Raw genomic sequence first — 26,565 nt, forward strand, 5'->3', positions numbered from 1 at the left:
TAACAGTAACATTACATTAACATTCATAGATTAACAGAGACCCTAAGTCTCTCTGTGGTGTTATACATTAACTAGCATTAACATTATCACCCAAATTTAGAATTTTTGTTTTTATTTATTTGACATTATCCTAATTCTACCTAAATTTGTTTTTAATTCATCAAAACTACACACATTTTACTTCTATCTCAAAGTTTTAAGACACTTCAAGAAAAAGAAAACTTTAGCTATTGATTTTTGATATGAGCCTGTAATCCCAGCTACTCAGAAGGCAGAGATGGGAGGATTTTGGTTTGAGACCAGCTCAGGCAATAAAAGTCAGCAAGAACCCATCTCAAAGAACAAGAGGGGTGTAGTGGTACAAGCCTACAGTTCCAGCTACTCAGGATGCATAAATCTAAAAGGACTAGGCGTGTGACATAAGTGGTAGTGTGCAAGGCACGGATTTCAAACCTCCAGTAATGAAAAAAAAAAAAAAAAAGACAACTCCTGGAGGGTCTCATTACTTCTTTTTCTGTCTTTTTTGTTTTTAACTTTAACATTAAAAAAAAAAAAAAAAAGAGGCAAGTTCTGTTCAAAGCATCACTGAGCCCACTGAGTAGATACCATGATGAGTAAAGCACATACTCCCGAGCTAAAAAAATTTATAGACAAGAAGTTGTCATTGTGGTGGTAGACATGTCCAAGGAATATTGCGGGGATTTGAGCCCTTTATGAATCTTGTGATAGATCAATGGGTACAGATGGCAACTAGTCAGCAACAGAACAATATTGGAATGGTAGTAATACGAGGAAATAGTATCATTATGTTAGAACCTTGGAAACAAATTTAAATGATGACAGTTCAGCAGAGAAATTCACATCCCCTCTCCAAAGGGCCTGTTTTACAATGAAGTAAAAATTGGGTCATGTACATTTTCATATTAACCTTTTTGTTAAATAAACTTTTGTAATAGTCAAAAACAAAAAAAATTTTTAAAGGAAAAATAAAACCCTCCAAATGACTCGTTTGGATAGACAGTAAAGAAAAGAAATTTCTAGCCTTATCCCAGCATTTGCCTTTTTGAGAAAAAAGCCACTTCATAATTGGATTATTTTCTTTTTCCTTGCATATACTTATTCATTCACTGTCACACAGGATTTTAGAAATTTGGATGTCAAGAATATTGTTACCAGGTGTAGTGGTTCATGCCTGTAATTCCAGTTACTTGGGAGGCAAAGATAGGAGAATCATGGTTCAACATCAGTCAGGCTGGGCTAAAAATTAAAGCGACTCTATCTCAAAGAACAACCCAGGTGAAGTAATTAATGTAAAATTCGAGCTACACAGGAGGCTAAGCCCAGCTATGAAGGAGGTGGATATAAAAGACTTTTGGTCTGAGGCTGGCCTGGGCAAAAAGTATAAGACCCTACCTGAAAAATAAACTAAGCAAAACAGGTGGCGGGGCAGGGGGGGAGCATAGCTCAAGTGGTAGAATGCTAGCCTAGCAAGTGTAAGGCCCTGCATTCAAACCCTAGTATCAATGCCCCTCCCCCCAAAAAAGAATATTACTGATAGTTGTAAACTAAAGGAAAACCACAAAACCTTATTTATATAACATGAAATAGAATAACTCATTAAATAATACAAAGTTTGGGAGGGGACAAGGCATGATGTTAAAATGACATTATTTATGGTAGTGCTTTTTAAAATGGCCACTCTACTAATGTGCTTTATAAAACTCTGGAGATGACAATCTGCACGGGTGGGAATAACTGAAAATAGAATACAAACCAGGAGTGATATTTAGTTCATTTCCTACAGCTAGACTCCAAACTTTTCCACGAACACTAGGGGGCAATCCCTGCCACCACAATTCTCGAACTCTTCTCGTACTACGCCTAGAATTAAAGGAGAAAAAAGGAGAAAGTTACTTTTTATACCAAAAATACTAGTTGCATGATGGTTTACCTATGACCACATGATCAGAAGATCAGACAGTTAAGTATGTAATGTATTTCTTCCCTTGGGTTCATGCTAACAGGCCAGAAAACCCTACATAGTAACTTAAAGATGAACAATAGTAATGTAAAGGGAACTGCCTCTGATAGGTGCCATTTATATTAAAGATACAATATGAGAATCAGAAATATGCAGACAATTATCAAAATACAAGACAAAAGTACCAAAAATAAAATCACAAAGAATCTACTATGTGTAAGGCTCTAGTCTTGGAGGGGCAGTAGCTTGCTGAAAGAGACTAGGCTTTAGAGTCAGACATGAATTCAAATCTAGTTTAGCTATTTGCTAACTGTATAATCTTGGGCAAATTACTTAACCTCTCTAATCTTTCGCTTCCCTGTAAGATAAATGTGAGTAAAAATATATATACCTTTAAAAACTTCTAAGAATCAAATGTAATTACTTATATTAAGAGTTTAATATATAGGGGGGAAGGGGGGGGACGGGGGAGAAATGACCCAAACATTGAAAAAAAACAAAGAGTTTAATATAATACAAGTCTTCCCTTATCTTCAGGAATATGTTCTAAATCCCTAGTAGATGACTGAAACCACAGACAGTACCAAACTCTTATGTATATTGGTTACATACCTATGATAAAGATGGATTTACAAATTGGCATTGTAAGAGATTAACAAGAGCTAAGAATAGACCAATTATAAGAATATACCACAATGAAGTTTATGTGAATGTGGTCTCTGTCTCTCAAAATTTTTTATAGTACTTTCACCTTTTCAGTTAAATGAAGTACTTTACAGCTTCCTTTAATCTGAATTGCCAGCATCCCTAATCTTGAGCTTGGGGCCATTAAGCAAAATAAGTATCACTGAATACAAGTACTGAAACACCACAACAGTAGCTCTGATAACAGAAATGGTGCTAAATGACTAATGGGCAGGTAGTGCATACAGCATGGACATGTTAGACAAAGGGATGATTCACCAACAGAAAACAGCAATAGAGAAATACACTTCTCCAAACAGTGCAAAATTTAAAATTTATGAATTGCTTATTTTGGGAATTATCCATTTAATATTTTCAAGCCTCAGTACACTACAAGTAACTAAATTCACAGAAAGCAAAATCATAGATAAAGAGAGACTACTACATTCTGTCACATTTCCAATATTCAAAAAATTTACAATGTACATCCTATAACAGGCATTGCAAAAGATAACCCCAACACTCCAGTCCAGAAGACAAATAAAGCATATTACAAACTATTGTTGAAAAAAAAAAAAAAGACAAAATAAGGCAGGAAGTACATTAGTCTCAAAGTGTGATGCTGGGACATTTATAAAAGGGAAAGATCATATATAACATTTTCTTGATTGAGAGGCATGTTAAAAACACTAATATTTGACACTTAATAAATGCATCTTGTAATATATGTATATATTTAATGAGTTCTTTCTACAAATCTGCTATTATAACATCAGTGCATCTTACAAATAATGATATGTTAGAATTAAGAAAATATGATAATCAAGGAGACTAAAAATTCATGAATCAGCTAGCATTTCAGATGGATCTCAAAGAATAGATAAGATTTTTAATAAGACAGAGGATGGTCAGTAAGAAAAGTACGTATCAGAGACTGAGAGACTGATAAAAGCAAAGGCATACCAATAAACATGGAGATTTTCAGGCATTGGTTAATAGTTTAGCCAAAGCATAAGATACATACTGGAAAATAATAAAAATATAGAATCAGTAAGATAAGCTTTTTGGAGACAACTGAACTTCAGGAAAAGTCTGCTTACTTACATTACTTCCCAGTTGGGTAGTATTTCATTGATCCAAATTACCATTGCACTTGCAATGTTTTCTTCCTGTTTAAATCGTTCTTTCATTATTCTTTTTCTTTTATGTGCTTCTTTAATTTCTGTTTTAAATGAGTGAGAATTATTTCAATACAAATGAACTAGATCAAAAAACCCTTTTTTTCTACCTAACTCAAAAGAGGCTTTTTCAAAAAGAATCTCCTGAGGTGGGAGCATGGTTCAAGTGGTAGAGCACCTACCTAGCAAGTGCAAAGCCCTGAGAGTTCAAACCCTACCACCACAAAGAAAAACCCCAAACTTCTGATGGTAGAGAGGAAGAGAGGAAGGGATGAAGAGAAAAGAGGGAGAAAATGGCCTTAATTAACATACTTTTAAAATAATCTATTCTATAAAATCCAGGAAAATAATTTCAGGAGATTATTACATCGCATAGTTCTATTGTTGCTTTTATCTATGAAGTAATATCTGTTATGGATTAACTATACAAAAACAAACAACTCCACTATTCATACAAATTTATAAATCTCCTAACATAAACAACATGACATTAAAAAATGATTTTGCCAATAGGCACTATTACTGTATGAACATCTTTTAGTACGGTGTTTCACTTTACTAACTACATTGAAATAAAAAACTCCCTCCAACAAACACATATACAAACAACACACCTCTGATATCAGAGGTCACAGTTTCAGAGCAAGAGGTGCCTCAAACAGAGAAGTGAATTATAAATCAAAAGTTTTATATAACTTTAGAACCAGTGAGAACTTGTAGGGGATCAGATAGCCAAACTATTTTCAAACTGTGTTTCATATATGCCTGAGAAACTGAGGGGCAAGCAGGAGGCCAAGTATGCAGCTCTGCTTTTATTTATTTTATATATGTAGATTCTAAGACAGACATTTTCAGAGAAGGTTCCACTGCTTTAAAAGAAACAAACAATAGTGTTGAAGGAGAAGCTTAAGACCCTAATCTAGGCCAGGAGTAGCGTCTCAAATCTGTAATTCTAGCTACTGAGGAGCAGGGATCAGGAGGATTGCAGTTTGAGGCCAGCCCTGGCAAAAAGTTAGCAAGACCCCATCTCAACCAATAAAAGCTGGGCATGGTGGTGTGCACCTGTTGTCTCAGATGCTCAGGAAGCATAAGTAGAGAGATCACAGTCCAGGCTAGCCTGGGCATAAAGGGAGCTCCTATCTCCAACAACAACAACAAAAAAATACAGAGCAAAAAAGGGCTGGTAGCATGACTCAAGTGGTAAAGCATCTGCCTAGCAAGTGCCAGACTGAGTTCAACCCTGATACCACAACCCCCGCAAAAAGAAGGGTGAAAATGTTTGAAATATTTTATGTACTTGTATGAAAATGGAACAATGAAACCTGTTGAAATTGTTTTAATAAGTGAAGGAAATGGATGTGGGAGAATGATGGAGGGAGTGAATCTGACCAAAGTACATTATAAGTATGTATGGAAATGTCACAATGAAACCCCTGTACAACTCTAATGCATGCTAATAAAAAAATTTTTTTAAAAAAGCTCTAATCTAATTAACCTGCTTCCAACATTTTACAGACACTAAGCCTATTCAGAGTATCATAGTCAGTTATAGTATTAAATGGTAGTAAAGTCGTGACCTTCTGATTTCCAAATTTAATGTTATTTCTACCTAATGTTTTTTAGGATCATTTACTTTCAATAAACATTAATCAAATAGTAAAGTTAATGTTAGGAGTCAAAAAACCTGCTAGGCATTTTAGAAATATTGCAATTTCTGTAGAGAAGAATAAACTCAACTAATGTTTAAATAATAAGGCATTTTAGAAAGATGTAACTGTCCTTACATATCCTATGTTTACTTTAACATTAAAGAAGCAACTTCATTTCCAAATTACTAACATAAAACAGAACTGTATACTATTATAACATCCCATTCACTTAAATCAAAGGAAAGAGTATCTGTTGTCAATCAGGTATAGGTCTAAAAGTAAATATGCTGTGTAGTATTTGCTAAAAATGTTTATATTTATCCTAACAATGGTGGCTAAATACTATAAATTATCCTTATGATATTTTTGGGTTGGAGAAAAAAATGAATGAATACGTGAATTTATACTCCTAAGAGTACATGTAATTTATGTGCCTAACCAAATGACAAAATTGGGATTCTGGAGACTTTTTAACTCACAAAAGCAAATTTTAGCTTCAAATTATATTCTCACAGTCATGTAAGAAGCTATCTTACAATATTAAAATTATTAAATTATAAAATATCAAAAGTCTAAGTACTGTAAAAAATGAAATATATGAATAAATTCATGAATATCTTTATTTATAAATTAAAATGGTTAACAGTCCAAGTTTTATGACTGTAATTTGAAGATTACTTACAGTCTGTTGTCTTTCTCCTCTTACTAGTTTTGTACAAATTCTTACAGAAAACTATCATACTGGGATGACATTTTATTTTTCTTTAAAAACAAATCTAACTATAAAAACAAAAGATTTTTAAAAATTCAGCATCAGCTTGAATACTGACAATTTCACTATCCATTCCCCTTTAAAGTTAAGCTGTTAAAATTAGTAAATTAAGTATCTATGAAGCTAAATTTCATACCTCGTTTTTTGGCCTCAGCCACCATCTCATCGTATTCTTGTCGGTGACGTAAAGCTTCTTCCACAGATTTAGCAGGAAGATTTCTAGAAAATAAAAATTAGTTGAGTCAATTTTTAAATGACTGACTTGTGTCTAATTTCTTTTGGACAGTCTATTTTTAAAAATTATCTATGATGTATTAGCAAGTATTTAACTGCTGAGAAGTACCATTTATTCATATGGATGGATATTTGAATTGTTTTGAGTTTGGGGCCATTATGAATAAAGCTAGTATAAGTGTTAGTATCTCAAGTCTTTGTGTGAACACCTGGGTTATTGGTAAGCACAGGTATACCATTATAACGAATTGCCAAACCGCTTTCCTCTAACTAAAGTTTTAAGATGACATTCTCCCTAGAAATTTGATAATCACTTAATCCTTTTTTTGGTGGGACTGGAATTTGAACTCAGTGTTTCACACTTGCAAAGCCGCTGTGTCCTTGAGTAACACCTACAGCCCAATCAAGTCTTTACATATATTACATTTTATCAAGTCAATGGCTTCACAGAATCAGTGATTTAGGTATATAAAAAATGTATTTATATATTATCACTTATTCAAAGTTCTCATAATAATGTCTAGTTTTAGAGATCAGTTTTTTCAACAGTGAGGATGAAGAAAGGTATGTGACAGACTTTCAAATCTGTATTCCCCTCTTTCCCTCTTCTAGGTATGTTGTAGAATGGAGAAATAAAGTTTAAGACTTTGATTCAGGCCATAATGGAATAAAAGGGACTGGATTTACCCTTGTCTTAAATAATTTTAAAATGGACCAATATATTAACAGTATATATTAACAGTTTTCAGACAATGGTCAACAGACAGCATAATGAGGAAATAAAATAAGGTAGCTCTTAACGTTCACTGTCTGGAGTTTCCAGGTCTCTGTGGTGGAAGGGAATGCACAAATTGGTCCCATCAGGCTGGCAGAGAGGCTCAAGTGGCAGAACACCTGCCTAATGAGACCCTAAGTTCAACCCTAGTACCACCAAAAAAAAAAAAAAAAAAAAGACTCTACAAATTGGTCCCATCAACCTTCCCGAGTTAAGGAGACAATGTGGACTTGGGACTCCAGACAGCTAGAATTTGCAGATCACAGAACAAGAAGGGAGCTGCAAAGAAGTGCTCCTAAGTCTTTGGCTAAGTACTGATCTGTGTGTGTGTGTGATTAAGCTATGGTCAAGGAAAGAACCACCAGAAAGAAATAGAATATTTTCTCTCTCTTTTTGTTAATTTGGTTAGAATATTTTCAAAGATCACATATCGGCTAGAGTCCTAGAATATCAGTGCCTCAGTACTGAGGACAAATCAGCCTTAGGCTAAAGGCTAACCTGGAACCACTTTAACAAAGATTAGATTAAAAGGATTAAGCCAATTCCAAATAAAGACTTATCACCATATCACACTAAAGCCAAAAAACATTTTTCACATGTAAATTGCAATGTCTTTCATGCAATAAAAATTATTGGAGACATGAAGCAGAAAAATAAAATGCATATGGAGAAGAAAAATCAATTAACAGGAGTGATACAGGAATGTTAGATAACAGAATTATAAAACATAAGGATGATAAAAGAGCTCTTATACTACACACACACTCTCTCTCTCTCTCTCTCTCTCTCTCTCTCTCTCTCTCTCTCTCTCTCTCTTAAAAAGGTAGAAGAAATCATGAGCACGGTGAAAAAAACTCAAGACACAAATCAAACCTTTTTTTTTTCCAGCCCTTTTTTGTGGAGGGTTTTTTTTTAGTTCCCTTTTTATTTATTTTTTTTTTCATTTTTCTTTTATTATTCATATGTGCATACAAGGCTTGGTTCATTTCTCCCCCCTGCCCCCACCCCCTCTCTTACCACCCACTCCATCCCCTCCCTCTCCCCCCCCCAATACCCAGCAGAAACTATTTTGCCCTTATTTCTAATTTTGTTGTAGAAAGAGTATAAGCAATAATAGGAAGGAACAAGGGTTTTTGCTGGTTGAGATAAGGATAGCTATACAGGGCATTGACTCACATTGATTTCCTGTGCGTGGGTGTTACCTTCTAGGTTAATTCTTTTTGATCTAACCTTTTCTCTACTACCTGTTCCCCTTTTCCTATTGGCCTCAGTTGCTTTAAGGTATCTGCTTTAGTTTCTTTGCGTTAAGGGCAACAAATGCTAGCTAGTTTTTTAGGTGTCTTACCTATCCTTACCCCTCCCTTGTGTGCTCTCGCTTTTATCATGTGCTCATAGTCCAATCCCCTTGTTGTGTTTGCCCTTGATCTAATGTCCACATATGAGGGAGAACATACGATTTTTGGTTTTTTGAGCCAGGCTAACCTCACTCAGAATGATGTTCTCCAATTCCATCCATTTACCAGCAAATGATAACATTTTGTTCTTCTTCATGGCTGCATAAAATTCCATTGTGTATAGATACCACATTTTCTTAATCCATTCGTCAGTGCTGGGGCATCTTGGCTGTTTCCATAACTTGGCTATTGTGAATAGTGCCGCAATAAACATGGATGTGCAGGTGCCTCTGGAGTAACAGTCTTTTGGGTATATCCCCAAGAGTGGTATTGCTGGATCAAATGGTAGATCGATGTCCAGCTTTTTAAGTAGCCTCCAAATTTTTTTCCAGAGTGGTTGTACTAGTCTACATTCCCACCAACAGTGTAAGAGGGTTCCTTTTTCCCCCGGCATCCTTGCCAACACCTGTTGGTGGTGGTGTTGCTGATGATGGCTATTCTAACAGGGGTGAGGTGGAATCTTAGCATGGTTTTAATTTGCATTTCCTTTATTGCTAGAGATGGTGAGCATTTTTTCATGTGTTTTCTGGCCATTTGAATTTCTTCTTTTGAGAAAGTTCTGTTTAGTTCACCTGCCCATTTCTTTATTGGTTCATTAGTTTTGGGAGAATTTAGTTTTTTAAGTTCCCTGTATATTCTGGTTATCAGTCCTTTGTCTGATGTATAGTTGGCAAATATTTTCTCCCACTCTGTGGGTGTTCTCTTCAGTTTAGAGACCATTTCTTTTGATGAACAGAAGCTTTTTAGTTTTATGAGGTCCCATTTATCTATGCTATCTCTTAGTTGCTGTGCTGCTGGGGTTTCATTGAGAAAGTTCTTACCTATACCTACTAACTCCAGAGTATTTCCTACTCTTTCTTGTATCAACTTAAGAGTTTGGGGTCTGATATTAAGATCCTTGATCCATTTTGAGTTAATCTTGGTATAGGGTGATATACATGGATCTAGTTTCAGTTTTTTGCAGACTGCTAACCAGTTTTCCCAGCAGTTTTTGTTGAAGAGGCTGCTATTTCTCCATCGTATATTTTTAGCTCCTTTGTCAAAGATAAGTTGCTTATAGTTGTGTGGCTTCATATCTGGATCCTCTATTCTGTTCCACTGGTCTTCATGTCTGTTTTTGTGCCAGTACCATGCTGTTTTTATTATTATTGCTTTGTAATATAGTTTGAAGTCAGGTATTGTGATACCTCCTGCATTGTTCTTTTGACTGAGTATTGCCTTGGCTATTCGTGTTGTGAAGGGTTTTTTGAGAGAGGGTCTCTCGAACTATTTGCCCAAACTGGTTTCAAACCACAATCCTCCTGATCTTTGCCTCCTAAGTAGCTAGAATTACAGGCATGAGCCACCCTTGCCTGGCGAAACTTTTACTTTTCTTTTTATGGCACTGGGATCCAATCCAGTCTCAGGCATACTAGGTGCTGAGCATTAAGCTACTGTACCCAGACATACACTTAGCCCATTTGCTCTACTTATTTTTCAGAGTGGGTCTTGCTTTTGCCAGAGAAGCCTATCTGTGCCTCCCACCTAGCTGGGATTATAGGTGTGAATTTGTTTGTTGAGATAGGGTCTTGCTAACCTTCTGCACAGGCTGGCCTCAAATTGTGATCCTCCAGATCTCTGCCTCCCAAATACTTTGTATTATAATTGTCAGCCTTTCTGCACCTGATCTTAAAACAATGTCCTGTTTTCTTCCCTTTCAATGTCTAAAATATGTTCTATCTCTGCCTGTTTGCTCTAGATTCTTTAATTATGTTCATCAAAATAAAAACTGCAGACCAGGAAAATGACAAGAAAGGCTAGGAGTTATAGAAGAAAAAGAAAAGATCCAGAAAGCCCAGAGAGTAGGAAAGGAGTTAAGAAACAAACAGTCTTGCTTTAGGGAATGTATGTTTTGTTATTAAATAAATCAGACAATATTTTGACAAACAGCAGAACTGTGAAAACTACAAAGAAGGACAGAGCTTTAAAAAGACATGCAGAGCTAGGGAAAAAAAAGAATTTATGATTTGCTGGGTATTGAGACTAGATTCTTGCTCTGGGTTGAACCCAGGGTTGTGCATATGCTAGGCACACATTCTATGACTGAGCTACACTTTCAGCGCCTAAGAACAGATTCTTTTTTTTTTTTTTATGATACCGGACAAGGAACTCAGGGCCTCATGCTTGTTAGTCAGGAGCTCTACCACTTGAGTTACTACAACAGCCCTTTTTGTGTGGGCTATTTTTGAAATAGGGTCTTGCTTTATGCTAGGGTTAGCCTAGACTACAATCCTCCTATTTGTGCTCTAACATAGCTTAGATGACAGATGCACACCAACATGCCTAGCGTTTACTGGCTGAGATGGGGGTCTCATGGACTTTTTTGCTTGTCAAACTGTGATCCTTCTGATCTCTGCCTACCAAGTTGCTAGTATTAAAGGCTTGAGCCACCTTCTCTGGCTACAGATTTGTTTGTTTGTTTTGCAGTGCTGGGGAATGAACCCAGGACCTCATCGCTAGACAAGAGCTCTACCACTGAGCTAAGTCCCCAGCCCTAGAATCTTAATAATAATAGTAACCAGCTGGTTGACACTGATACTCAGCAGTTACCTGGTACAAAAGGCAAGGATGAGTACATCTTAAATACATACTAAATGTCAAGAAATGAAAAATAACTGCACTATTGTATTATGATAGGGAGCATGGAACCTGGAGCAGAGGCTCATGTCTATAATCTTCAGCTACTTAGGAGGCAGAGATTAGCAGGATCAAGATTCAAGGCCACCCCAGGCAAAAAGTTTGTGAGACTGCATCTCAATAAACCAGCCTCGGTGTCTATAGTCCCAGCCATGCCAGAGACTACAGACCCCTGGCCAAAACCATAAAACCCTATCTAGAAAAATGATTAAAGCAAAACAGGGCTAGAGGTGTGGCTCAAATAATAGAGGACCTGCCTAGCAAGTATGAGGGCCTGAGTCAAACCCCAGAACCTCAAAAAAAAAAAAAGTGTTCAAATAGAAGCAGATAAATGAGCTAAGTTGCTTTGGGGTTTTCTTTTTGAGATGAAGCCTTGCTATATTTCCCAAGTCAATCTCAAATTGACTCAGCTGCCTGAGGAACAGGGACAAGTCTTGGCAAAAGTCAAGATTTTTTTTTTCCCTATAGTGGCTCATAGACACTTCTAGAGTATATGCAAAAGATTTGGACATCAACAACATGTTCTCCCCAATTTGTTTTAGGATACGTGACAAGGATTTAATTTTTTAAAAAATCCTTTCCTGTATCTATTTTCTCAATATTTTTATGTGGAATAATGAACACAGTTAAGTCTAAGTTTAAAATGTAAACCATGTTCTTGATGATCACTAAATACTTACGATGGTCGATCCTCAAGAATCAGGGCAGTAGTAGAAAGTGGCTCAAATTCAAAATTCTTACGTCTTGAAGACTGAGGTGGTGGCTTACAGGTCCTTCCTGTTCGTGCTTCATATTCCTAGAATATATGAGGATATAATCTATGTAGAGACTTTTCTAATTCTCATTTTATATCATTAAATATATACCACTAAGGGTATTACACTATAATAAGTAATATATAGAATTCATACTTATATTTGGCAAAAAACATTAGGAAGACAAAAACAAGGTTTTTTCTTAGAGCAACCTAAATTATGAATTTATATCATATACAAAGTATCAAAGTGTGTTAGAAGAAGAAAAAGCCATAAATGCACTAGATTATTTAGGAAAGGTTTTAAGGACACATTTATTGCATCCTATGGTATCAACTATCCAAGTCTAACTCCGAATAATCTACAAGCAGATAAACCTACTTTCTTTAGCCAGATCAATGAGGAAAATGTGAAACAGAATATAGACAATCCCATTGTAATGCTCTGAAGATATTTTGCAAAGGTGACAGTGAACCTTTAATCAAATGGTGATTTTTAGATTTCAATCTACTGTGGCTCTAACTACTACAAATATACATGCTTACTCTAATTTTAAACACTTTACCAACATACTTTACCTAAAAATCATGAACCAAAACTCATATTCTTTCCTAAATTAAGAAACAATTTCTGTATTTCTCTAATTCCTTGAATCTGATAATCCTATTAAGAGAAATGTTAATGGACATAGCATGTTCTTAGTGGACATATTTAAATTACTCCATTTGAGCATTACTTCACATATTTTCACATTATGAAATTTATTTCTAGAAAATTGCCAAAGATCAGTAACAAGTTTTTACCATATAATTTCCAGAACTGCATTTTCCTATTTCTAAAAAAAGCAAGCTAGCATCTGGTCATCTACAGGTACTAATAATATCCTTCATGAAATTCTCAAACATTACTCAATTTCATCAGGCAATGCTGGCTCATGTCTGTTATTCTAGCTACTTGGGAGGCTGAAATTGGGAGGATTGAGATTTGAGACAAGTCTGAGCAAAAAGTTAGTAAGACCCAATCTCAACAAAACAAGCCAGCATGGTGACAAGTGCTTGTCATTACAGCTAATTGGCTTACATAACAGGATTGTGGTCTGAAGATGCCTTGGCAAAAAGTAAGACGCTATCTGAAAAAATAATGTAAAGCAAAAAGGGACATGGCTTAGGTAGATAGAATACCTGCCCAGCAAGCCAAAGACCAAGTTCAAATCTGAGTACCACCAAAAAAAAAAAAAAAATCAACTGAGTAAGTAGAGATTTAAAATAAACCATAACACAAAATGAAGCAGATAGAATACCATTTACTTATCTCCTAAGGAACCAGCTTTGTACAGAATTGTCACTAAAACATTTTCTACATGAAAAAAGTTGTGTTCTAGCATTTCTAAACATACATTCTTTTAATAAATGTAAGTGCTGTAAACTTACTTGACAATAGATTTCCACACCCTAAGAAACTCATATATTTGCTGAATTAAAGATGTCATTCTAATGTGATTAAAACTGCAATTATACTAGAAATAGTAAAATATTAAACAGTAATAATTACAAAATTGATTACAAGGTGAAAGCCTACTTATTAACTAAGATATTTTTAAGAATGCCTAATTCAAATGGGTTAGGTTGGTTTACTAGATTTTAGGTCTAAATATTCCATACATTTACTAACTCTGGAATCTGACCAAGAAGTTAACAGCTTCAGAGGCCCCACGTCTTTACTATATTCTCAGCTCTGCCATCCTCCATGTGATTTGAATAGTAATTAGAAATTTAGATACATATTTGATTTTCAACTACGTTCTTTAAAAAAAAAATTCTTCAGTGAGACAGGGTAAACTTCAGAGAAGATAGGGTAGACTCCTTCTTGGTGAACTGGGTAATTCACACCAATTTTCTTGCTGAAAACAACCTCTGTAATCCCTGACAAATGGGACACAAACAAGGTAAAACCAAATGATCTTACTTTGTTCTTTCATGAAGTCTGTAAAGTCAGAACTATATTTATAACAAAGGCAAAAGAAAACAAAAATAACCGAGTAAAAAAACAGAGAGAGTATTTTCTAAATTATTTTATAAAGCCTGCAATACTATAATACCAAAACCACATAAAGACAGTACCAGAAAACTATAGACCAATAACTCCAACGAACATAGAAAAAAACCTTAACAAAATGTTAGCAAACTGAATTTGACAATGTATAAAAAGAATTATATACTGCAACCAAGTAAGATTTATCTAGGTATGAAAAACTAATGCAACATTCAAAAATCAATTAGCATAATCCACCACATCAACAGGCTAATGAAGAAAAAAATACACGATCATATCAACAGATGAAGGAAAAGCATTTGACAAAATCTAACCTCTATTTATGATAAAGGCGCTCAGTAAACTAGGAATAAAGGAGTACTTCCTTAACTTGATAAAGAACATTTACAAAACCTAAACCTAACATTATACTTAATTGTGAGAAACTAAAAACCTTTCTCAGTAAGATCAGTAACAAAGCAAGTATATCTCATCTCACCACTGCTTTTTAACATCATTCTGAAAGTTCTAGCTAATCCAAAAAGGCAGGAAAAGAAAATAAAAGTTACAGGTATTGGGAAGGAATAAATGAAACTGTATCCATAGATGACTTGATCACTTATGGAAAACAGTCCAAAAGGATCAATGACAAAAATATCTCCTGGAACTTAAAAATAGTTATAACAAGGTTAACAGGATATAAAACTAATGTACAAAAGTCAGTCATTTTCTTACATACCAACAAGGAACCATGGAATTTAAAATTTAAAACATACATTTACATTGCCATCAAATATTGAAATATGTATGAATCTAACAAATATGTATAGATCTAAGGAAAACTACAAAACTAATAAACATATATTCCATGTTTATGAATAACAAGACTCAATTTTGTCAATGTCAGTTTTTCCCAAATTGATCTATAAATTCAAAACAATTTCAATCAAAATTCAAGCAAGTTATTTTGTGAATAAACTAACCCTCAAGTTCGTATGGAGAGGCAAAGCATCCAGAATAACCAACTCAGTATTGAAGGATAAGTTGGAAGACTGGCACTTTCCAAATACAAGACTTAGCATAAAACTACATAATCAAGACAGTGTGGTATTGGTAAAACAATAGGCAAATAGGTCAAATGGAACAGAATATAGATCCAAGAACTAAATCCATATAAATATAGTCAACTGATCTTTGACAAAGGCTAGGCAGAGTGGTTCATGCCTATAATCCCATCTATTCAGAAGGTAGAGACTGGGAGGATCACCATTCAAGGTCAGCCCAGGCAAAGAGTTAGTGAGACCCCCCCATCTCAACCAACAAGCCAACATGGAGGTTCATGCCTGTAATCCTAGCTACACAGAAGGCACAGGTAGGAGGACTGCAGTCTAAGGCCAGCACCTGGGAAAAAAGCAAGACCCTATGAGAAAAATAACTAAAACAAAAAGGGCTGGGGGTATGGATCAAGTGGTAGAGTGCTGCCTGGCAAATGCAAGGCGCTGAGTTCAAACACTAGTACCACTCCCCCCAAAAAAAAGAAAAGAAAAAAGGAGCAAAGATTGTCTTTTCAACAAATGAACTGGAACTAAATATCTGCATACAAAAAAAATGAATCTATGTACAAATCATCACAAAAATTAACTCAAAATGGACCACAGACTTAAATATAAAATTCAAAAGTATAAATGTCCTCGAAGGTAACATAGGAAGAAAAACCTAGATGAACTTGAGTCAAAAGACCTTTTTTTTTTTTGGTGGGACTGGGGTTTGAATTCAGGGCTTCACACTTGCAAAGAAGGCACTGTACTGCTTGAGCCACACCTCCAGTCCATTTTTCACTGGTTATTTTGGAGATGGGGGTCTAGTGAACTATTTGCCCTGACAGTCCTCAAACTATTATCCTCTTGATCTCAGCCTCCCATGTAGTATGAACCATAAATAAAATTATTAGTAAGCTGGAGTTCATTAAAATTTAAAACTTCTGCTCTGTGAAAAATAAGGTAAAGAAAATGAGAAGATAAACTACAGACAAGGAATAAATATTTGCCAAAGACATCTGACAAAGAACTGCTATCCAAAATATACAAAGAGCTGTTGGAATTCAACAATAAAAAAAATCAAACAACCTAATTTAAAAATTGGCAAAAGACTTACACACCTCACCAAAGAAGATAAACAGAGGCAAGTGAGCATAGGAAAAGATGTTCAACATTATGTCATTAGGGAAATGCAAGTTAAAACAAGATACCATAACATACTTAACGAGAACAACCTAAATCCAAAACCCTGAAACACTAAATGCAGGAAAGGATGTGGAACAAGAGCTCTCACTCCTTGTTAGTAGTAATGCAAAACAGTACAGCCACTTTGGAAGCTAGTTGAACAGTTTCTTGTAAAAGTAAACATATACTTAGCATGTGATTCAGCAATCACACTCATTATCTACTGAAATGTACTAAAACCATATGTACACACAAAAACCTATACATTGATGTTTACAGGAGCTTTATTTATAATTGCCCAAACTTGGAAGAAGCCAAGACGTCCTTTAGTAGGAGAATGTGATATACCCAGACAATGGTACATTATTCAGTGCTTTAAAAAAATGAGCTATCAAGTCATAGAAAGACATGGAGAAACTTAAATGTATATTACTAAGTGAAAATAGGCCCACCTTAAAAAAAGCTACAGACATACTATATGGTTTCAACTACATGACATTCTGGAAAAGATAAAACTATAGAGACAGCAAAAGAGGGAAGGAGGAATCAACAGCCAGAACACAGAGGATTTGTAGGGCAGTGAAACTACCCTGTATGAAATACCACAAGGGTAGATACATGCCATTATACATTTGTCAAAGCCCACAGAAAGTACACCACCAAGAATGAGACCAAAATGAAAACTATACAAACTATGGTAATGATGTGCCCATGTAAGGTCATCAATTGTAACAAGTACCACTGTGACAGTGAGAGAGGCTGTGCATGTATAGGGAACATATGGAATTTTCTATACTTTCTCCTCAAGTTTGCTATAAACTTAAAACCGCTCTATAATAGGCTTATTAATTTAAATGTATAATTAGCAAATCGAATCCAGCAATATATAAAATGGTTAGTTATGACTAATTATGACTAATTGTCATTAATCCCAGGAGTACAAAGTTGTTTTAACCAGCTTTTTCAATTTAATAGTAAGAAAAATGTCAAAATAGGAATAAATGCAATAATGCACACCTGAAAATCCTAACTACCTGGGAGGTAGAAGTAGAAGGACCACAGTCTGAAAGCAGCCTGGGCAAAGTGAGCAAGAGTACTATCTAAACACAAACTGAAAGCAAAAGGACTGGGGATGTGGCTCAAGTGAAGCACAAGGCCTTGAGTTTAGTGCCCAGTACTGCCAAAAGAAAAAAAAATTAAAAAAAGAGAGAGGACTGAGAGTGTGGCTCAAATGGTACAGTGCCTGCCTAGCAAGCATGAGACCCTGAGTTCAACCCCCAATTCTGCAAAAATAAATAAAGTTTGAAAGATCTTCAAATAAAATAAAATTAAATAAATAAATAAAAATAAAGAGAGAGAGAAAAGAGAAAAGAAAAATGGCCAAAACCGAGTACATGTGAGCTCTGCTTTTCTTGAATAGACAAAAAAAAAGTAGATACAGAGCAACTAAAGTGCCTGAGTAACATAAGTTAAATCTCTGAAAGATGGTATTACCTACAGGGCACTGGTGCCTCACACCCATAATCCTAGCTACTCAGGAGGCAGAGATCAGGAAGATAATAATCCGAAGCCAGCCCTGGGCAAATAGTTTTCCAGCCTCTATTTTGAAAGTACTCAACACAAAGCAGGGCTGATGAAGTGGAAAACCTGCCTAGCAAGCGTGAGACCATGAGCTCAAAACCTAGCACCAACCAAAAAAGAAAAAGATGCTATTACCTTAGTTTTCAAATTGTTTTCTACATATGATGCTTCAAATATCATATTTAGTACTAAAGCTCATGACGAGATAACATCTATCTTCTAACCAGCAAAAACTAGCAGAAGTACTAGTCATAGAAAGACTGACCTACAGAATTTCCACACATGGCACGTCCAGACACAAAATACTACACTTACTATATTTAAGGAGATAAAGCCCAAACTTGAAAATTCAGCAGGGAATTACAAACTACAAAAATTGATATAGGGCTGGAGGCATGGCTCAAGTAGTAAAATACCTGTCTAGCAAGCATGAAGCCCTGAGTTCAAACCCCATTGACAACAAAAACCCAAACAAAAATGATATAGCCATTTTGAAAAAGAACCAGTCAGGTACACAAGAATCGAAACGCACTAAACTGGCATTAATAACTCAATGTGTGGGGCCAATTCCCTAAGTAGTGCTAATAATCCACTATGTTGGAAAGCAGAATCAGAGATTACTATAATAAATCTTAATGTACTTATGTACAAACCTACTCTTTTGGTTTTTTGGCGGTATTGGAGTTTGAACTCAGGACCACATGCTTGCTAGGCAGGTGCTCTACACCTCGATTCACTCCACCAGCCCTGTTTTATGTTGGGTATTTTTGAAATAGAGTCTTGTGAACTGTTTGCCTGGGCTGGCTTTGAACAGCGATTCTCCTGATCTCTACCTCCCAAGTAACTAGGGTTACAGGCATGAACCACTGGTGCCTGGCTCAAACTTCCTATTTTCTAATTTAGCCTCTAAGCTTCCTGAATCATTTTCAAATATAAATTTAATGTTTCAGTAGCTTATTTAACAGTATTTTGAATAAAACTCAATCCTCTAACTTTAAGGCTAATGACCCTTTACCATTTTACCTTACATCCCTAAGAACCCAGCTGTGTGGTTTGGATCTAGAATGTATACCAAAGGCCTATGTGTTCAAGATGTGGCACAATTAGTGGATGGTGCAACCTTTAGGAGATGGGGCCTAAAGGTCACTTAGGGGAAGGGAGCGGGGGTGTGCCCTTGAAGGAGACATTGGGATCCTGGCCCCAATCCCTTCCTCGCTCTCCATACTTCCTGTCTGCCATGAGGTAAGCAACTTTATTGCACCACAAACTCCCCACCATAATGTTCTGCCTTGTCCCAAAACAATTGAGTTAGCTGACCAAAATAAGCCTCTTCCTCCTTTTCAATTGCTTTATCTCAGGTATTTGTCACAGTGACAGAAAGATAACTAACATACCAGCCAACTAACTAAACAGATCTTCCTCATTCCTGTTTGCTCATTCAACTTTCTCTATCTAGAATGGCCTTCTCTATCTTGTCTTCCTGTTGAATTCTTACCAGTTCACTTCAAAACACAATTTGCATGTCCTCTCTAAGCAAAATAAATAATTTCCAACTGTATTCTCATACTATTAACACAACTCTACCATAGCACTTAAGACTCAATATACTTATTTATATATTAAGAAGCTAAACCATGCCTATTGTAGTTACTGTCCACTTACTGTCTTTCTGTATTATATTTACTACATTTATTATCTATGGAGTAAATTATGCATTCATTGAAATGAAAACCAGATAATTTTAAAGAAGAATCTAGAATCCCTTAAAAATTTTTGCCCTTCAAGTTCTGCTAGAGAAGGCCTTGAGTTTGCTAATGTGAGGTCATACACTGAGTTGTTAGCAGAATGGTATTCTACCACATTCTGATGCCATTGGGTTTACAGCTAAAAGGATGTACCAGAAAGAAGGTATAGTTAAAGTCTTTGAATAGCTTCTTAAAGTAAAACAGGGAGCCAGGTGTTGTGATGTATACCTGTAACCCCAGCATTTAGGAGGCTGAGGTAGGAGCAAGAGGCTAGCGTGGACTACAGAGCAAGTCTGAGACTTCACTTCAAAAAACAAAGGGAAAAAAAGAAAAACATGGGTACTGGGAAGAAGGAATAGTAAAACAGAAGCTACTCTTGCAAGAAAAACAAAAAGAAGGGCAAAATACCCTAATATATATGCTCATGTTCATGTACTGCCTTGACTATGAGGCACAACAGACAATGCAATACTCCTCTTAAAGGAGTAAGTGTTAAGTCACATTAATAAGTAAGCCCTTCTATTTCTACACACTGTAACTTGCTTCAGAAACAAGAAACTTCCCATGTGGACCTCTTTATCATTTCAAGACCATGTCTGTCCAACATGAAGGGACTCTCTAACACAACTGCATGCAAGCCAGGGAAACAATCATGCTTGGAATAGAGAGGGCTTACTCAATTATGATGCCTAGGCTGGACACAATGGCAAACACCTGTAATCCCAGCTACTTTGGAGACAGAGATCAAGAGAACTGTAGTACAAAGCCAACCTGGACAAAAAAGCTACTTTGGAGACAGAGATCAAGAGAACTGTAGTACAAAGCCAACCTGGACAAAAAAGTAAGTGAGACCCCATCTTGATGGTGCACCCCTGGGATCCCAGCTATGTGGAAGGCATAGGTGTGAGGATCATGGTCCCAGGCCAGTCCAGGCAAAACCTGCAAGAACCTATCTGAAAAATAACCAAAACGAAAAAGGGAGGGAGGTGTGGATCAAGTAGTAAGAACAACTGCCTGGAAGACATGAGGCCCTGAGTTCAAACATCAGTGCTACAACATATATACCTATATATACATATATACAATATATACATACATATATATGTATATGTGTGTGTATATATATGTATATGTATGTATATATTGTATATATGTATATCTATGTGAATATAGTGGATGTATAAATATATATGTATCAATGCCTTTGCTAACCCCAAGTTTTATTCCACAATCTATGAATTAAGAGAAAAAACCCATACCATATTTCAATCTGAACTGAAACTTTGGGCTGAAGTAGCATTTCATCACTCTTTGGCATGTAGGAGTGCCTCAGTAACTTCATCTTGGCAGTTATTAGCACAATTTTATTTACTTAGTCTAATATGAAGCCTAACATATTATAAGTCTGAGATGAAGACAGAATAAAACTTTTAAAATAACTTTGATACTCAAAACAGTATTGATGGAATCAAAAAACTTATTCAAGGGCTGGCAGAGTGGCTCAAGTGGTTAAGAATGCCTATGTAGCAAGCATGAGCCCTGAGTTAAAACCCCAGTGCTGAAAAAAAAAATTCTCAAATGTTATGCAAGAGTATTTTTAAACTGCAACTTATTTCCAAGTTTGTGTTTCTAATAAGAAAAAAATTTCCTCCAAATTCTAGCCTACTTAATCAGTGAGAAATTAATTGTTGTTGGTTTAATTATCTGTTTTCTTTTACCAACTTAAGATTCTCTTGAGGCTCAGACTTTCCCACTTCCAACTAACACAGCCCAGAACTGATGTGAGTTCCTCTCAATCTTCAAACCATCCAAATTAGCTTTTATGAAATCCATTTATTCACACATAAGAAATTACATAACAATTTATCAAATATGCATGAAGAATACACATGCAGCCTGTAAAGGTAACAGTAGCTTAGGCAAATAAAGGTGAAAACAAAACATGTGCGGATGTAAAAATTTTAAGAACTTTTAAAGAATAAATTCTGAACACAGCCCGTCCCCTCCACAATGTAACAATTGACAAAGCAGTACTTTATTTTTATAATACTTAGTCAAATTTTATATATCTATATTTAAGCATAGTTTAAACCAATGATTTATTTTCAAATATAATACTACACCAATAGTATTAGTAACCAAAAAATTAAGCTCTAACACTTATATGTAACATAGTAGTTATATCTTTAACTATAGCTCACAAAGCAGTTTTATGCTTTCCATATATTTTGCTTCCTACAATAAAAAAAAAAACCTCAAAAGCAAAGACTTAACTAAGGAGAGTGACCTACTGTTGGAAAGTCTAAAGTGCAAAGATTAAGACATCTGTAACTTAAAACTTTTTTCCTTGCCTCTCAAGTTATGTGAAAGTGATTAAATTACTGAACTAAAACTTCACTAGGAGAATGACATAAACCTCAAACTACTGTGCAAGTACTACAATCTCATTTTCATATGGAAGTTGCCAATACAAAAATAGTGTCTAACTCCCAAAAATTCTACTGAGAGAATGTCAGCTTGACATATTCAATCTAGGATGCAATTGTATTATAATCTTACATTTGAAATCATTCTCACTTTCAATTTGAAGGTCAGGAGACAAATTAGCTGCCTTCCAATTTTACCTATTAACTTAGAAAAGCCAATAACCAAGTCAATTGAGTGACAATATAATTAAGATACTATTTATAATTAATAGATGCAATTTTTAGCATGGCTCACCAACTGGTTCAAAAGGCCACAAGCAGGAATTTCACACCTGCAAGAGAACACATGTGATAATCCTCAAACAATAATATTAATATTCTTATGATTTGGGAATTGATCAAGTTAAAGACCAAATTTCAATCAGTATGACCTTATCCTAAAATGTTTTTTTTTAGTGGGGGGGATGTGAAGGGGTTGGCAGTACTGGGGTTTGAACTCAGGGCCTCATACTTGCTGGCAGGTACTCTACCACTTGAGCCATTCCACCAGCCATATCTTAAAATATTTTAATATTCTTTTTTCTTTTTCAGGTGCTGGGATCAAACCAAGGGCCTTGTGAATGCTATGCAAGTGCTCTAAAACTAAGCTACATCCCTAGCCCATTTTTAAAATATTTCTTTACTGTTACCATGGAAAGCACTAAAATTGATCAGACTTTAGAATAATTTACTACGTGAATAAAATATTTTTTAAATATTTAACCAACTTTCACTTAGAAACTTCATGTATCTATGAAAAACGATATGAAACATATAAAGTTAAATTTTATCTATATATTAATGATATTTTGTTCTTGAAATTAAGTTGCAGAAGGGACAGGCATGGTGGCTCATGCCTGTAATCCCAACTATGTGGGAGGCATAGGCAATATAACCTTAGTTCAAGGCCTGCCCAGGCAAAAAAGTGTGAGAAGTTAACTGAAAAACAGCCCAAAGCAAAAAGGGCTCAAGTGATAGAGTGCCCGCCTAACAAGTACAAGGCCCTGAATTCAAACACCAGTGCTGTCAAAAAACAAAAACAAAGAGAAAAAGTACATAATACTGTATATGTAAAAATATTCATATGTAAAAATGTTACATTTTATACACAAAAATGAGTTTTTGTATATATAAAGGCCTAAAAATTTAATGGGAAAGTAAAATGATATAATGTTTTAGATTTTATAAAGATAATACTTTGTTATGTGTGTCATTAATAATTAGAGAAAAAAAGTTTGTAAATCAAGCCTTACTTTCCTACTTACTTACTTAGTGTTAAATTCCTCCAGATATCTTTTCACTAAAAAAATTATGGCCCAATAAACATTATTATATTCAGATATAGCAATGCCTTTCTGAATACCTGCTTTAATAATTATCCAATGAAATAAAATTACTACTCTAAACTGCTAATAAATCTTACTTCTTTACCACTCAGAAAGCAAGGGTGGCATCTTTACAAAGTTCAAGGGAATTTATTTTGGCCTTAATACTTTTAGCACTGCTTCATTTTGTTTTCAAGCAGTTTTATACTTTTATTAGTAACTACTACTTGTTTCATATAGCCTTCATAGCTTAAGACCCTATCCTAAAATATGACACATTTCATAGTATTCACGGCTTTACTGGTAATATCATCATTTTTCATTTCAGATTCTAAACATAAAAAAATCTATTGGAAAGGAGTACATGGTAAAGGGTCTCAAATGCAACTTTACATTCATAACATTTTACAGAATTCAAAAATCAAGACTGTGGAAAAGATACTTTCGTGTTGTAACAGAGACAGCAACTTGTAAATTTACCACTACCATAAATAGAAAACCAGGCCCACTTTGAAAATGACAATTTCAGGGAAGAGGATAACAAAGTTAGATAAATGCAGAATAGAGAACAGACACAAGTAATACTGAGAAAGCAGAAAGGGAGAGCAGAAACATGTTTCATCACATGGTAAATGATTCATATTTTGAGGAAAAGGGTCAGATGAACAATGACTTGACTACCCATCATTTGTCACAGGTGACAGAAACAGAACCAGTAAAAATACAGATGCTACACATAATTAGATTGCTAAAAAAAATATTAAGTGGCTGGGAAAAATCATCATAAAAAGGCCAAAGCGGGGCTGAAGAGGAAAGCAACTGCATCTCAGCTCCATGCCTTCTCATACAAGTAAGAGTTGTACTTTCCCAAACCACTCATTAAATTTCCACACAATATTTATAAAAGAGAGCATGTGTGAGACTTTGGCTATCCAAAATGAAAACAGCAGATTAAAAGCAAACAGAGTATCAGTAAATACAGATACTAAACCAATAAATTATTCAGAGACTTACAGTAAGAAAATATTAGTGTTAATCTGCATAACTGTAAAATATATGCACATGTATATTTAAGATAAATTACCATAAAAGTCAAGAATACCTGTACAAACCTTTAGTAACAAGACCACTATTTAGCCTCTAGAGGGCGAACTTGGTATTCTGGGAAAATCCTAGACTAAAGGTAACTTCAGACTAAAAAAGAGGACCTAAAATTTAAGACGCCGCAATAGCAGAGGTTCCCAACCTAACCAATTTTAGGTTAACAATGCTGTTAGTGTTTCAGTAATTATTTTATGACATCACTAAACTAAAAGAAATAAACAATAATTCTGTTAAATAAGTAGCTATGTTCAAACAATTTAGTAAGAATTAACATCCAAAAATGGAACACCACAAAAAAATAATGCTTAATACTAAGCAAGCATTTAAAAAATATAAATAAGCTAAAAGAAAAAAGTTTTATTTCATTTTGTTTTTTTCGGAGACAGCCTGCCTTTATGGCTAACCTGGAACTTACAACCCTCCTACTTAACTGAGATTACAAGTCTGCACCACAATACCGAGCTCTGATGTCATTCTTGAACAGCTACAATGAATAATATGTCATAATTGGGCATGTATGCCTATTACACACTATACAACTCTTCAAATCTTGATACCAGATTAAACACCATCACCCTCTTTTTCATCCCATACTAATTTTTGTACAGTATCTGATTATTATCACAGCAACCTCAGAGCAACCAGATTCACAGGTATAATGCCATATAAAAGTATGCAACAGTGCTTAATGTTGAAACTATACTTCAGGTTAACAGTCTGCGCCAAATCTAACAGATATGGAGTACTGCTAAGTTTGTCCCCCCAAAATGTAAATATCCTAATGTTTTCCCCTATGAATTAGATGCCTCACACCAGAGTACCTAGCCCACTATTTGGAAATCACAGCACACTAGTTTTATGTCCCAGCAAACTATTTACTATTTTAATTCCTTGTAAATAAAATTAACTAAAATGTTTTTAAAGATCTAAAAGTTATTTTCCAATACCACTTGGGAAAACATTTTTTGGGGCAAAAAAGGAACACAATTAAATCCTTAAATGAAGATTTTTCTCCAACATGAATGATGATTATTACCTTAAAGTGATTATTTTTATAGATGCTGGCTATGTTAAATCTGGTAGCTCCAATTAGGAAAAAAAAAGGACATAAGCACCAATTTAAGCACTTCAAAATACTGCAAACTGATGCAGGCTCACTTGTTTTCCAGGATCACTGATCTAGTGCCAAAGAACACAAGTTCAGAGTCAAATAACATTTGAAAGTCTTAAGAACTCAAGAACACTGTTATTAATATGGATACAAAAAGAACTAGTTTCTAAATGACTAGAAACAGATTATGTGGCAACTTTTTCCACAAAGTCCTGAATTTAGACAGAACACCAAAAAGGTGACAAACGAAGGAGTTCAACTGCATAAACTACTCAGTTGTTGCTTTTTACTGTTTTATCAGCTCATAACCAGCAGTATTTGTAAAATCTGTTGCACTGGAAATCCTATCAAATTCAACTGGTGAGACCAAAGGGTGTGTTGACAATAATGTTCATTTTCCAGATCACGTAATGTCTTTTCATAACAGTTAATAACAAAAACAATGATATAACATCTAACAGCTAAAATGTATTAAACACTTAACAAGAATTTGTGCTAAGTATTTTACATAGATCATCTCTTTGACTTACTCTTAGTAATTCTATGAGGTTGACAGTATTATTCTCCCCACCCCGATTTTTTTTTTTTTTTTGGTGGGACCGCGCCTGGAGCTTAAGGCTTCACACTTGCAAAGCAGGTGCTCCACCACTTAAGCCACACCTTCAGTCCATTTTGCTCTAGTTACTTTGGAGATGGGATCTTGCAAACTATTTGTCCAGGCTGGCCTCCAACCACAATCCTCTCGATCTCAGCCTCCCAACTAACTAAGGTTACAGGTGTGAGCCACCAATGCCAGACTGGGTTTTTGGTTTCTTTTTGTTTG

General features: G+C 35.2%; 1 protein-coding gene and 1 pseudogene across 5 annotated transcripts in view; one reads left to right on the top strand and one right to left on the bottom strand.

Moving 5' to 3' along the window:
• Positions 1–26,565, bottom strand: part of Tbc1d12 (TBC1 domain family member 12) — an 82,357-nt gene that overhangs the window by 17,644 nt on the left and 38,148 nt on the right. For 3 of the 5 annotated variants that reach the window (XM_074078727.1, XM_020166848.2, XM_074078728.1), the window contains exons 3-6: positions 12,084–12,199; positions 6,401–6,483; positions 3,770–3,887; positions 1,775–1,881 (exon numbers count right to left, since the gene is read on the bottom strand). In XM_074078727.1, coding sequence (XP_073934828.1) covers positions 1,775–1,881; positions 3,770–3,887; positions 6,401–6,483; positions 12,084–12,199 — 424 coding nt within the window. Of the gene's footprint in view, positions 1–1,774; positions 1,882–3,769; positions 3,888–6,400; positions 6,484–12,083; positions 12,200–22,458; positions 22,496–26,565 lie in introns of all 5 variants that reach the window. The other 2 variants (XM_074078730.1, XM_074078729.1) reach the window with 1 other exon arrangement.
• On the top strand, positions 611–854 carry LOC109688475 (small nuclear ribonucleoprotein G pseudogene; annotated as a pseudogene).

The sequence above is a fragment of the Castor canadensis genome, chromosome 7, assembly GCF_047511655.1.
Source record: "Castor canadensis chromosome 7, mCasCan1.hap1v2, whole genome shotgun sequence".
In the NCBI taxonomy this organism is placed as follows: Eukaryota; Metazoa; Chordata; class Mammalia; order Rodentia; family Castoridae; genus Castor; species Castor canadensis.